The sequence below is a fragment of the Gracilinanus agilis genome, chromosome 2, assembly GCF_016433145.1.
Source record: "Gracilinanus agilis isolate LMUSP501 chromosome 2, AgileGrace, whole genome shotgun sequence".
In the NCBI taxonomy this organism is placed as follows: domain Eukaryota; kingdom Metazoa; phylum Chordata; class Mammalia; order Didelphimorphia; family Didelphidae; genus Gracilinanus; species Gracilinanus agilis.
In genome coordinates this window covers 2,012,418-2,025,322 of record NC_058131.1, presented here as the reverse complement: position 1 = coordinate 2,025,322, position 12,905 = coordinate 2,012,418, and the positions used below count along the sequence as shown (strand labels likewise).

The following is a 12,905-nucleotide window of genomic DNA, read 5'->3' as shown; positions in this document are numbered from 1 at the left end:
GGGGACTCTTGCTGCTCAGAGGGCTGCCAGGGCGAAAGGGTGAAGTCTGAGAGGGACAGTGTGGAAGAGAGACCAGAATGCAAAAGGGGGCAGGAGCGGGATGCTGCCCGGTGCCATTAAAGAGGGAGGTGTGGGGCGAAGGGAAGGGCAGGGGAAGAGCTAGCCCAAGGGGGAGACTTTTCCACAGTGGTTCTGTCTGTCCCAATTTCCACCTGGAAATCATTTTAGATCCAGAATGCAATCCAACAGGCAACTAAGTGATACACCTTCCTCCCTATATAGAAAAGATCTATTTCACAAAAGCTATCGATTGGGGTAGCTAAGTAGTTCAATGGATAGAGCCAGACATGGAGACAGGAGGCCCTGGGTTCAAATGTGGTCTCAGAAACTTCCTAGCTGGGTGACCCTGGGCAAGCCACTTCATCCCCATTGCCCACAGCCCTCACTGCTGTTCTGCCTTAGAACCAATACACAAGGTCCACTCTAAGAGAGACAGGAAGAGGTTAAAAAGAGATAACTATTTATAAAGCCAAAATATCTCTGTGAAGTCCAAACCTGGCAGAGCAGGGCCCTTCAGAGGTCTTCCAGCCCAAGCTCCCCGGTGAGGAAGGGCACTGCTCCAAGCCTGGGGACTGGCAGATTACAGGAACCTCCAAGAAGGCCAAGGAGTGACACACAAAATGAACGACAGCATAAATCCTAACAGCCCTTCAGCTGAGCCTCTGGGATACTCGTGGGGCCTTGAGGGAATAGTTCTTTTAGCCCTACTGGGTTGAAGTCACTGAGCTCCGTAACGGAAGGGCCCATATCCCTAGCTCTTGTTATGTCCTTCCCTACCTACCTGGGGTTGGGGCTGAGGTGGGGGGGGGGGAGGGGGATCCTTAACCTTCCTGCCCCAGGCTAGGGGCACAACCCATACAAAGAGGATCATTTTAAACCACTTTTTTATATTTTTTAAAATCACTGAATCCATTGGCTGGTGCCTTCAGAAGCTGACTTCACCAGAAGTCAGGCAGCCCCCAGCCCTTTCTGTCTTAGGGCTTGGTGTCCAGAGCTGGGCTAGAGCTTCTTCAGGGCTGAGTGGCAGTCCTTCTGCTGTGCCTTCCTGCTCCAAGAGTCCGAAACAGAACCAGGAGGCCCTGGCTCCTGCAACCCCAGGCTTCACCTCTAATCATGCCTTCGACTTGCTTCCTGCTTCCAGGGAAGTCCCTGAGCCTCCTCCATGATTGAGGATCTCCAGAGAAATGGACTGCTGGGGGCCAGTCTTACTGTTTGTTTACAAGCCCTTTGCACCACCTCTCTGGCTCCCCCAGCCCTACCATCATCTCAGATTTCTGTAGGCCTCAATTCCAGCTTTCCCCAATTCACACTGTACTCTCCCCTCCTGTACACTGTTCTAGAGCACCACACTCCATAAGCTTGTGCGCAGATGCAAGGGAAGAGAACTTCCAAATTTCCCTCCTAGCTCTGGAAGAATTCCCTGTTCCGTCCAGTGCCTTTAGAGCAGTGATTCCCAAAGTGGGCGCCCCCGCCCCCTGGTGCACTTGGGGGCGGTGATAGGATGTGACAGGGGGCGCTAAGGAAAGGGGGCCATCTCCATTCTTATCATTAAAACCTGGCATGTTTTCATTCAGTCCCTCCTCCTCTAGTCCGCCACCAATTCAAAAAACATTTTCAGCAGAGCCAAGGGGAAAGCTAGTCACTGATTTCTTACATGGGAGACCTCAGGGAAGCTTGCTGAAAAGCTGATCTCCTCCCAGCTTCTCAGGCCACCTCGAGACACACCTGCCCTCCAAGGATGGCCATTTAGGCTTAGTCCAACTTTGCTGAGTGAGCCAGAAGCAAAGCCAAAAGTGGCAGAGAGGATCCCTCGACCGTCCATCCCAGACCCAGCGCTGGGGGCAATGTGGCCCCTCCCTGTGTCCCCGAGAGACCCTTTACTGGCTGACTGTCCTCCCTGTCTCAGTGGTAAGCAGCCTTAGGCTGGACTGAAAGGGGATCAACTGATTCTAGCAACACGCTTTCTCAGGTGAAATCCCAAAGCAAGTTGGCCAACCACATCCCATCTCTCCAAGCCTGTCCTTAGACAACCACTGGAGGAAGAAAAAGGCACAAAATGAGCAACACATAACCGACCAAGAACACCCAAAGGAAAGCCCAACCCTGAGCCACTGGGTCCTGCTGGTGAAGCTCCCCAGCCAGCTCCTCTGCCAAGCTCACAGAGAGGGAATGATCCTAACTGAACAGTAAACTAAGAGGGAAAAAAGCTAATACCAAAACGAGGGCCAGACAGGAATTCTGTTCCCAACTGGCCAGTCCACGCTGGATCTTTTCCACAGAAATGAACCAAGTGTTTGCTAAACAATTGGTAGCCAAAGCCCAGAACTGCCTGTTTTTTCAAGCTCGTCTCCTCAATGCTGTCCCCAGATGCTGAATGACCACCGGCACGCCAGACATCTCAACTAAAAGAAACCCGTGGCATACGGCGCCTCTACCACTACTTCATCGAGGAGAGGGAAGGCAATTAATTCTGGTATATGTGTTCACTCGAACACTTCAGAATCAATGAGGCTTTGAGAAAAACATAAATGAGTTACCCTTCGTACCCGGATAAAGACTGGTCAGAATAAATTTTAAAATAATCAGAAGACAGGCCTCACTGGCAAGATTTTGCCAGCCTGACTTTGAGAATAGGAGGACCCAAAGGCAATTCTAGCATCTAAACCCTACAAGAATTGCAAGTTAGGAAGACCTCAGAGGACCGAGCTGCATCCATCGAAAGGAGGCAGATCACAGATAGGATGAAATGTGGGATTTCCAAATAAAAATTATAAAAATTTTACATCAATAAAGGCACGTGGTTCTTCCATTCTGTAGTGTCGTTGACATGGACAAGCACATCCGTGTGGGAGAGAACAAAATGACTGACCATTTATGATTGTAACTCTAACTCTGTACCCAAGTCGAATAGTCAAAAAATGTTTACATACTCAAAATGATTTTTTAGCCAAAGTCTAGGTTCAAAAATAGAATATTCGTCCACTAAGCATCTTGCTTTGTTTGAAAGAGAAATGGAGTAAATACGTATCTCAAATATTCTGTTCACAGGCCTCCAACTAATGAAACAGCCAAATGCAGGAGGCGTGTGCCCAGGAAGGAGTATAATCATGGGACAGAAACAGAAGCCCCTGCCCGTTTCTTCTTCAGTCATATTCAGTCCCTTCACTCTGGCAGCTAGAGGCCGAGAGGGGACACGTGGCAAGGGAACACAGATCCACTTTGAAAACTTCTGCTAAGTTTTTCCTTTCTCTTTCCTCTACAGTCTAGAAAATATTGGGCTTCTTGGGGGATCTAAAAGAACACCCAAACAGAAGAACCTGAAGCAGAGATACATTTCTTCCAAAGGACAGAAGATATAAAAAAAGGGACTTGACTCCGTCTGGATTTCTAGAACCCCTCCTCAACTCCCCCTCAATTCAAGAAACATTTTCAACAGAGTCGACTGGACATCCATTCTTAGAATTCTTAGGGAAGTTTCCGGATTTCTTCCCAGCTTCTTATTTCACAGTTGAAACAAAAAAGTGAATCATTTTCAAAAAGTTATGACAATTTCTAGAAGCAAAAGCAATTCTGAATCTCTTATCCAACATGAACTTGTTTACCCCCAATATAAACATCCACACGCGCGCGCGCGCACGCGCACACACACACACACACACACACACACATACACAAATAAAAAGGGTGGTTGTTTTTTTACCTAAATGCAAACTGGATGAAGATCCGTGTGATGACAGTGATGGCGGTGGCGTAAGACAATGTCCTGGCGTTTGGCTTGGCAGAGGCATGCCTATTGGGCTTGGAGAGGAGGAAAATCCCAGACTATTGTAAAATGGCGGCCCTACGGGAGGAGCTAGGCTGCTACTAGATCTTTTGTACAGTTCAGAGCTAGTAGACAGAGAATCTCTCCTTGTGGCACTACTACTTGCAGAACTGCCAACTGAAGAAGAAATAAAAAAAACCCTAATTACATATAGTGGTAACTGGAGAATACCTCTCTCCCCAACTACTTCTGAGCCCCAATAACAGAAGGGAGCACAGTCATCACTTGGTAAACAGCATTGGGGAGACAACAGTTACTCTACAAACAAATCCAGCGGGTACTAGCGCACCCCAAGGAGTCACAGGTCAGACTTCGGATGGTCTTGCTCAAGTCTTAGTCCTGCCCCATCTGATCCTGGGGTTCTTTTTTGGCCCTAGGCCCATTGAATATCAAAAGGTTAAATTTGGGTAGTTTCCTAATCTCAGGAAACTAGCCTATGGAGCTTCCCATTTAATCTTTTCTAGTCACAAAAGGAAAAAGTTACAGTGATCAGAAAAAAAAAAATCAAGAATGGTGTCCTGAGGGCACATCTGCTTTGGCATCTGGCTTGGACTTCAGACTATGCCACCTGATGGGAAGTTTGTATTGGCCCGAATATCAGAGGCTTCTGAAACTTGAATCATGATTCCTTGTGCCCTAATCCTCCCAGAAACAGAAGCATTAGGTATATCCTTGTCTAATGACCTAATCCTTCTCCTGGGACCCCTAAGATGGCCTCCCAACTATGCTGGACTCCCTTTTTCAGGCTCATCCCCGTTTTCTCCTCCATCCCTTTCCCAGCTCGCTTTCTCCACGGTATGTCAGCTAACCTCTCTCACTGCTCCTTATGGCCATGAAATCTGGATTCAATTCCCACATGGTGCTGCTGAGCTAAGCACTGGCCCCAGTAGGGACGGCCAAACTGTGACTATGGGCGAGGTGGGGCATCTTCCGTACCATGACGCCTCCCCAGATGTGGCAGATCTAAACTGTTTCCTGCCTCACCATGATCCTGAGAAGATCTCCAGCTTCTGGGAAATCCAGTTAGAGGGGGGCCTAGAAATCTGTCCAGGTATCAAAAACTCTTCTGGATATTCGGACCAATAGAGCAATTCTTTTCTAGACAGCTTCATGTGTTCTAGAAAGACTTGGCTTTCCCATGGAAAGTTTTTGAGGGGTGAATACATACAGAACATAGATTGGAAAGAGAACTGAGCAGAGCACAAGGCAGGCTTGCACAGCCAGCTAAGCTAACAAATACAAGTATGAAATTTTAACATGCTGGCACAACCAAAGATAAAATTTTAGGGAGGAAAAAGAGCCTTAAAGGGGGCAAAACTTAGTCACCCTTGCTGCCAGGCAACGTTTCTTCTTTTAAAAAGCTATTAACACAGGAAATATTTTATGGACAAATTTCGAATAACCATGAAATAGTAAAATGTGCTATTTTAAAAATACTAAAAAAAATGATCCATTCTTCCAGGGAGGCCAACTAAAAGTGCTTCTGGATAAAGAAAGGAGAAGCTCTGCTGGGGCTGGGCTTGGCAAGGCTGTTCAGGGATGTGTCAGACCAACTAAATCCATTTAAGAGGACACTGTTCAAAGCAACTGTTCCCACGATCATCTCCACTACAAATGGCTGTCTCTGCCGGAGAGAGCAGCTAGCTCTTTCCAAAATGAGGGCTGCTTCATGGTTTTGTTCTTTGCACAAACCAGGGTGAAAGTAACCCAGAGCAGGATTCCCCTCCTTCCCCCACCCAAAGGTCAAAGCAAACCAAATACTGAAAAAGCATGAAGAAAATCTTTCCCTCAAGCCCCATGATAAACAGTTGAGTGACTGTTGCTTAAACTGGCTCAGAAAACCAGGAGGCTCCCCCAGCTCAATGACACAAGAGGCTGACAATGGAGTTTTTTAGACTGCCAGCAACTGCTCGAGGTAGTGACTGACTCCCATTCCTGAAGAAATGGGCCAAGGAAGAAGGGATGGTTGGGGGCCACAGCTTCTCTCCCAACCCAGATCAATGCTCTGCTTGAATGACAATCATTTGGAGACTGGCCAGTAGGCAGGTATGGTCCTGCACATGCCCGGAAAGGGCAAAGCCCGCTATGGGTGCGAAGCCTTCGTTTTGTCAGCTCTGCTTCCCTGGGCAGGAGCCGCCCTTCTTAGCCTGAATTGGGTCCATGCGGTCGTGGAAGGGAGTGGGCCCTTGGAGCACCACCTGCTGGGCAGAGCAGACCTTGCCTGACAGGGCAGTGAGCTTGAGCAAGGAGGCAAGGCCAAGCTCTTCAGCCACAGGGATGCCATGACTTCAGAGGTTTCAGAAGGTGGGGAATGCCAAGTCTGCAAGGGCCAAAATTGTGTGAGGCTCGAAAAAATAAGAGCAGGTCATCAAGGCAAGGGATGGAGGGACAACTTCCCTACACATTAAGGTTCTCGTGGGAAAAGGCCAAGGAAAATCAGCTTAGGAAGTCCAAGGCTGCAGGCTCCTGAAAAGTGTTGGGGCTTCAGTTTAGAACTGTTCGCCACCACACCACGCTGCATTTCAATTAAGAGAAAATGAAGGCAATCACAAACCACCGAGGCTTAGGAATCCCAGGATGAGCATGTCATGTGTCATCATGAGAAAAATTAGCTGAATGACCAGCACTCCAAGGAATGCGAGCCAAAGATGTCTAAAATGCATTATCCCTGGAAAACCTTACTAAAAAACTTCTAAAAACAAGAAAATGCCCTTTACAAAAAGCACTCTATTTGGAAGAACTCGAGGTTGCTTGAAATGCATTAAAATTCTTATCATAAAACTAAGAAAGAAGACTCAATGAATGCTGCCTTATTTCTCTTTCTGTTGAATTATCAAGAGAAGATCCGTGATTCCTATTTTCATTGAAAACTAACCATTAAAAAGGAGCTTTGGGCCATCATAAAGGACACTTACCAGATGAGCCAAAGCCACCAAGAGCAGAGCCCAGAGCAGCCCCCAAGGAGCTGCCACTACCAAAGCCCAGAGACGTGCCTCCAGGCTGGCCTGGACCATGAGAAAACAAGGAGCTGCTCTGGGAGGTGCTGGTTAGAGAGCTGCTCCCATAAAATGAACTGGACTGCAGATTTGTACTGGGCTGAGGAGGAGGCTGCTGAGGTGGCGGCGGCGGCGGCTGGGTGCCGAGAGGCCGGAAGAGTCCATTGGTGGCTCCCGTCAGGCTGTTGGCGGTCCCTCCGGCAGAAGCTGCGGCTGCTACAAGACACAAGTGAGGAATCCACTGCTCAAGGAGCCGCAAAGAGACCTGCCTCTAAGAAGAAAGCCTCCGTCCTCCCAACTTACCAGCCTGGGCTGCTGCCGAGCTAATGAGAACAGGTGTGGAGGCCACGAGGCGGACTGGGGCGCCCAGGCCCGTTCTTGCTCCAGGGCCCACCACTAAGGCACCGGTCTGGTCATAGTAGGCGGTTGGGGCAAGGACTTGGTAGCCTAGAGGTTGGGAGAGACAAAGGGACATGTTCAACAGGGTTTCTCTCATGAGAAAGCACCAAACTGGGAAGTGGCATGGCAATTCAAAGGAAGCCAAGCAATCCCCAAAGGGGAAAACTTCACTCCACCATCATGAGTCTGTCTACAAACCCAGCATCCTCCACCCACTCTCCTTTTTCTATAGAAGAAACCAGCATGTCCTTGTATTCCTGCCTTCCCATTCACAGGCCGCCTACTAGATGTGAAAAATCTATTCAACTACAGCTTAATTGTATTTACTACTAAGCTTTAATCTGAATGAAAGAAGTACAAGGTTGTCTGTCAAAACCCAGGATTCCAAAGGTCCACAACCCAAATGGGATTGGGCCTGGAACCAAAACAGGCCATGGGACACACTCTGGCACCTCGGATTCATCAGCAAATGGGGAGAGGAACCAAGAGAAAGCCTTGGGGAATGACTGCAGCCCAGAGGGACAGTAAGGTCCTAGGTCATGGCCAACTGTATACCTGGCATACCAGTGGCAAGACCCTGCCCAAAAGCCAGAGCGGGATTGGCAGCGGCAGCGGCAGCGGCGGCGGCAGCGGCAGCGGCAGCGGCAAGGGATTCTGCTGGCTGCCCCTGCTGAGTCTGGTTAGGAGTGAGAGGGCGCTGACTGGCTCCAGCCCGGAGAACCTGTGAAAGAGAGACCAACAAATCACCTGACAAAACAAAATCAGGAATTTGAGTCACGGTGGACGAGTCACCTCACGATTTTACAACTTTACAAACATCAAGGGAATGAAAGCAAAGGCCTGGCCCCGAATCAAATATGTAGGAAAGGCCCGAGTCTGGCTCTCGGAGCTGCAGGAGCTGACAGACTCCGTCACAAAGGTTCAGCTTCTCCAGCTTTAATGGAGTGAATGACCTCCAGTCCAAAACTGTTCCCCCAATACTGAAACGTGATTTTGCATCATTTCACCAACACAGGCGTTTAACTTTCAGTTTCTTGCCTTGATCCCAAGTTGCATTAGAAAAACAACTTCCTTCCTTTAAATTACAAAAGTAATTCGAATTCTCATAATCAAGTCGGAATTTGCCAAGCAAACCTGAGGCATCTCAAGGAATAAATAACTTCCTGCACTCTTGTTCCCCAAATCTCTTCATTTTTCAGTTCTACTGAGGTTCCAGATTAGGCGCAAATGTGTCCATTTGGACGAAGGCAGAACAAACTCCGAGAACCAGACCATTCAGAACGAATGGCCACGTTTTAAAATGCAGCTGATGTGACAATGAAACAGCTAGAAGGGGGAGCTGGGCGTAAAGGGTTCCTTGGTGCCCAGGAAGACTCCAGGTGTGGAGACCCAAGTGGGCTCCTTTGAGAACAAAACAAGACAAATGAGAAACGGGCTGATTAGGAATACTAAGTAAGCCAGAGAACAAAGAAAAGGCCTAGATGGGGGACTCCGCACAACTAGAAGCTCCTGGGAGGACAGCCTGGCAGCCACTAGGAAGTGGAGAAACACCACAAGTTTTCTCAACAGGTCGTGGGTTTATAAGAGGCCTTAAGCCTATGGAAGTACCCACCACCTCACTGACTTGTTCCCCATTAACACGGGGCCTGTTGTTGTAGTGACAAGCACACAGTGACCATCACGGGAAGCACTCTGTTACTAGGAATGTTCTACCAGGCCATGTTAAGAAACTGTTCAAGTTTAAATGTTTGACATGTTAAGAAACATGTTAAAGAAACTGCACTCGCGGGCATTTTTCTGTTCTTAAAAGGTACGAATTGGCTGGCAAATGCAGTGGCTTCATTAGGAAGCCTCTGTTACCAACAGGAGTTTAGGCCTCACGGTCCCTGTGGACAGAATGCTTATTTTTTTAAGACGAAGCTCAAAGCTAAGAAAGTAAAAGCCAAGTGGGTTTTTGCTTAAAACAAAACCAAACAAAAACCAAACAAACCCTTTACCATCTATGTTAGAACTAATCCTAAGTCTCAGTTCCAACGCAGAAGAGGGAAAAGGGTTAAGTGACTTGCCCACAGTCACCTAGCCACGCTGGAAGCCAAGACCTCCCATCTCCAGGGCTGGCTCTCTATAAAAGCCGACTGCTGCTAAAAAACATTCCCTCTTCCTTTTAGTCTTCTTTAATAACCTTCAGCGGATGATGCAGAGAGGCGAACAGAGCCGGGAGAGCTTTGTACACAGTAACAGCTACGCTCGGCAATAAGGTGACCCAGGACAGATCTGAAGGAGTGACAACAGAGACTGCGAGCCGCCACCAGAGAAAGGACTTCCCATGGAGACGTTTTCTCACTTTAGTTTATTGTGGGGTTGAGGTTCCTATGACTATTCGCTTACAACCATGACCAATACAAAGTTTCACATGATAATACATGTATAACCCAGATCAAATCACTTACCATCTCTGGGAGAGACAATTTGGATCTTATAATTTTGGAAAATCTATGTTGGATATTGTTAGTTACATGTAATTGGAAAAATAAAATAATACAAAAATAATACATAATCCACAGTTGAAAATCGTCCTAGCTTGGGGACAACTGGATGGCTCAGTGGATAGAGCCAGGCCTAGAGACAGGAGATCCTGGGTTCAAATGTGGTCTCACACACTTCCCAGCTGTGTGACCCTGGGCAAGTCACTTAACCCCCATCACCTAGCCCTTACCACTCTTCTGCCTTGGAGCCAATACACAGTAAGGTGAGGGGTTAAAGGAAAAAGAAACCTGGCCTGGCTTTGAGTCATAGAATCATCTATCGGTCAGTCTGGTCATCACCCACTAGTCAGAATGAAGGCTCGGGGCTCAGGCAAGGCACTTACCTGTTGCTGTCCGGGAGGTGGCGCCTGGGATGCAGCCTGCTGACTGGCTGCGCTTGTGGCGGCAGCTGCAGCTTGCTGCTGGAATAAATTCGCTGGATACACCCCCCAGGGCATGCCATAATACTGGGGAGGGACCATGGCGGGACCTAGCCAAAACAGGGGAAGGAAGGGTTAATCCATGCTGGCTCGCAAACACTGCACATGACCAATTCTCCACAAAGACTACATTGGAGACATCCCAAAGAATCAAGGCCATTCCTACACCCCAAAATCCCCCCAAGTGCCAAACACACTCTTCAGGTCAAACTCCTCTTTCCATTCTGCTGGACACTAAGGAGAAGGGGGGGAGAACGAGCCGCCAGAACTCGGAATAAATCCGCCAGGGAAAGGGACAGAAACCCTGGGAGGGGGGACTGTTTTCCTCCGTCCTGGGATCCGAGGGCTTAGAGTGCAAAGGGAGGCCAGATACCATCTGGGCCAACCCTGTCATGTTCCAGCCTGGAGAACCAAGGCCCCGGCCAGCCCGTTATGTCAAATCTGCCCACATTAAATAAGAGCGACGCTTGTACAAAGAGGTGTGCTGCCAAGACGGCTTGCTGGCCTCATCAAAGCTGCATTCTATCTCCAATTCTCCCCTCATCCTATTTGGGACATTTGGGCCAACTGCTTCAATCGACTTATCAATCAACACCGAATTAGCTCTGGGGAAAACTAAAGAGAGCTTTCCTTGCACGATCAGAAAAGTGAGATGAATAAAAATCAAATGGTGAAGAGTAGAACACTCAACACTGAGGAAACTTGGCTTTAGAACTGGGCTGGAGGAGGAATCCAATGAGCGACTGAAAGGCTAACAGGACTTGTGACCTGTATACAGTAGGTGCTTAAATCCAGCCGCGGTACAGCTAGTTCCAAAGGATACCACAGTTTCTAAGAAAGGGTAGTCAGCCATCTGTCCAGAAGGCCGAACAGATCCACTGGTTCTCCTTCTCCAAAGCACCTGCCTGACTCAGCACCCACAAACTCCCCCCAGCACATGCCAGACAGAACAGACTCGATTGTCACAGGCTGGGGGCTCCTTACCTGCTAGGGTCGCTGCCAAGCCTGCTGCGGTGTAAGGGTCAGTGCCAGGGGGGGCAGCACTAATAATGTAGGGGTTTGGCACAAAAGCAGCTGGAGCAAGGCCTGCGGAGAAGACGCCGGCTGGAGAAGAAAGGAGAGCGAATGATGAGACTCGTTTCCAAGAGGCCAGATCATGCTAGACACAACACAATGGAGAGGGAGGGAGGAAGGAGGAAGCCGATCCTCACATTCCCCAGGGAGGTAGGCGCTATCATGGCCCCCAAAGTGTTTGAAGCCGGATCTGAACTTGGGGGTTCCTGACTCCAAGCCCAGCTGTCTCTAAAGACTCTAGCAGAGTTCTGGAAAGCTCATCCTACAATATTTGAGAAATAAAAAGGGATCCCCTCCAGACAGCACTCCCCAAAAGAGGGAAATGCCCCGAGTCTGGCTTAGGGGAGAGAAATGGGCTCAGTCTCACCCCTTTGGCACCTGGGGAGCCAGAGGCACTGAGGAGTCAGTGGCAGGGGAATGGGCATCCTCCAGATTCTCTCTGTTCAACCACCACTCCTTAATTAGCCGTACCTCCCCCTCCGACCTCCCCCCCCATACACCTGCCAAGCTTCCAAGGCAGCACTCTCCTGCTTTCCTCCCCATGTTCACTGTCTGCCTTCATCTTGCCTTCCTCTCCAACACCTGTCCTTATGCTAGGGAGTATCAAGAACACCGTTCCCCCCTCATCACCCAGTGCCTCGACTTACTTGTGCCCCCAGGCCAGATTCCTCTAGCCCTCATCAACTACTCCCAGAGGTTGGCAATCACATCTATGATCATTAACCCTGAAATCCCCTTAGCTGATGCCCATCTGTTTCCACTGCTCCCTCCCTTTGTCTCCCAAACCCAAACTCTGTTGTTCATCAGCATGACCTCCAATTCCTTGAGCCCACCACTAATGACCCTCGTCTTCCTCCCCACCTTGACCCCTTGGTTACAGCCTCTTAAGTGGCTTGCCCTTTCCTTGTTGCCACTGGTCCTGCCCAACACCTAAGCCTTGTATTATTTCCACCAGAATGACAGCTGGTGTCTCAGTGAGTGGACAAAGCCCTGAGCCTGGAGTCAGGAAGAGCCAGGTTCCAGTCTGGCCCCTGACACTTCTGAGCTGGAAGATCTTGGACAAGTCGAGTCACTTCCCCTCCGGGTGCCTCAGTGTCCTTGATGTTACAAACCCCTCCAGGGCTGTTGGGAGGATGAGATGAGAACCTAGCTGGAAAGCTCAGTAGGTCCTTAAAACATGCTTGTTTCTCTTTTTTTCTTCCACCTGATGTCTTAGGGCTTCATCAGGTGATGAACAAAGCTGGAGAAAATCCCCAGACGCAGAAGGGATCCACTACCAAGTGATGACGGCCTCAGGGCAGCAAGGCCATCTTTTTAGACCCTCCTCCCTCTGAACCCTTTCAGGCCTGCTCAGAACTGCAGGGCCTCCCCTCCTCCCCCAACCGTCCCAGGTGAGAACCTTGTTTTGCATCTCTCTGAAGAAAGTGGAAGTGCTGGGCCAACATCTTCTTATTCCTTCATCATCCCGCATCCCTCAGACACCTTCTGACACCCCGAAGATGGTCTGGCTGGTTCTCCACGTACACTGAGCATTCGCGCAGGTCATCTCATTGAAAACCAGCCGACAGCTGCTGTAGGGGAGAGGATG

The 12,905-nt window shown here is 49.1% G+C and overlaps 1 protein-coding gene across 1 annotated transcript in view; it reads right to left on the bottom strand.

The window, feature by feature from the left end:
• The window catches only part of PUM2 (pumilio RNA binding family member 2), a 71,633-nt gene that overhangs the window by 21,802 nt on the left and 36,926 nt on the right, over window positions 1-12,905 (bottom strand). The window contains exons 8-12 of the mRNA XM_044663002.1: window positions 11,228-11,347; window positions 10,148-10,293; window positions 7,834-7,999; window positions 7,183-7,326; window positions 6,799-7,095 (exon numbers count right to left, since the gene is read on the bottom strand). Of these exons, the coding sequence (XP_044518937.1) occupies window positions 6,799-7,095; window positions 7,183-7,326; window positions 7,834-7,999; window positions 10,148-10,293; window positions 11,228-11,347 (873 nt within the window). The remainder of the gene's footprint in view (window positions 1-6,798; window positions 7,096-7,182; window positions 7,327-7,833; window positions 8,000-10,147; window positions 10,294-11,227; window positions 11,348-12,905) is intronic.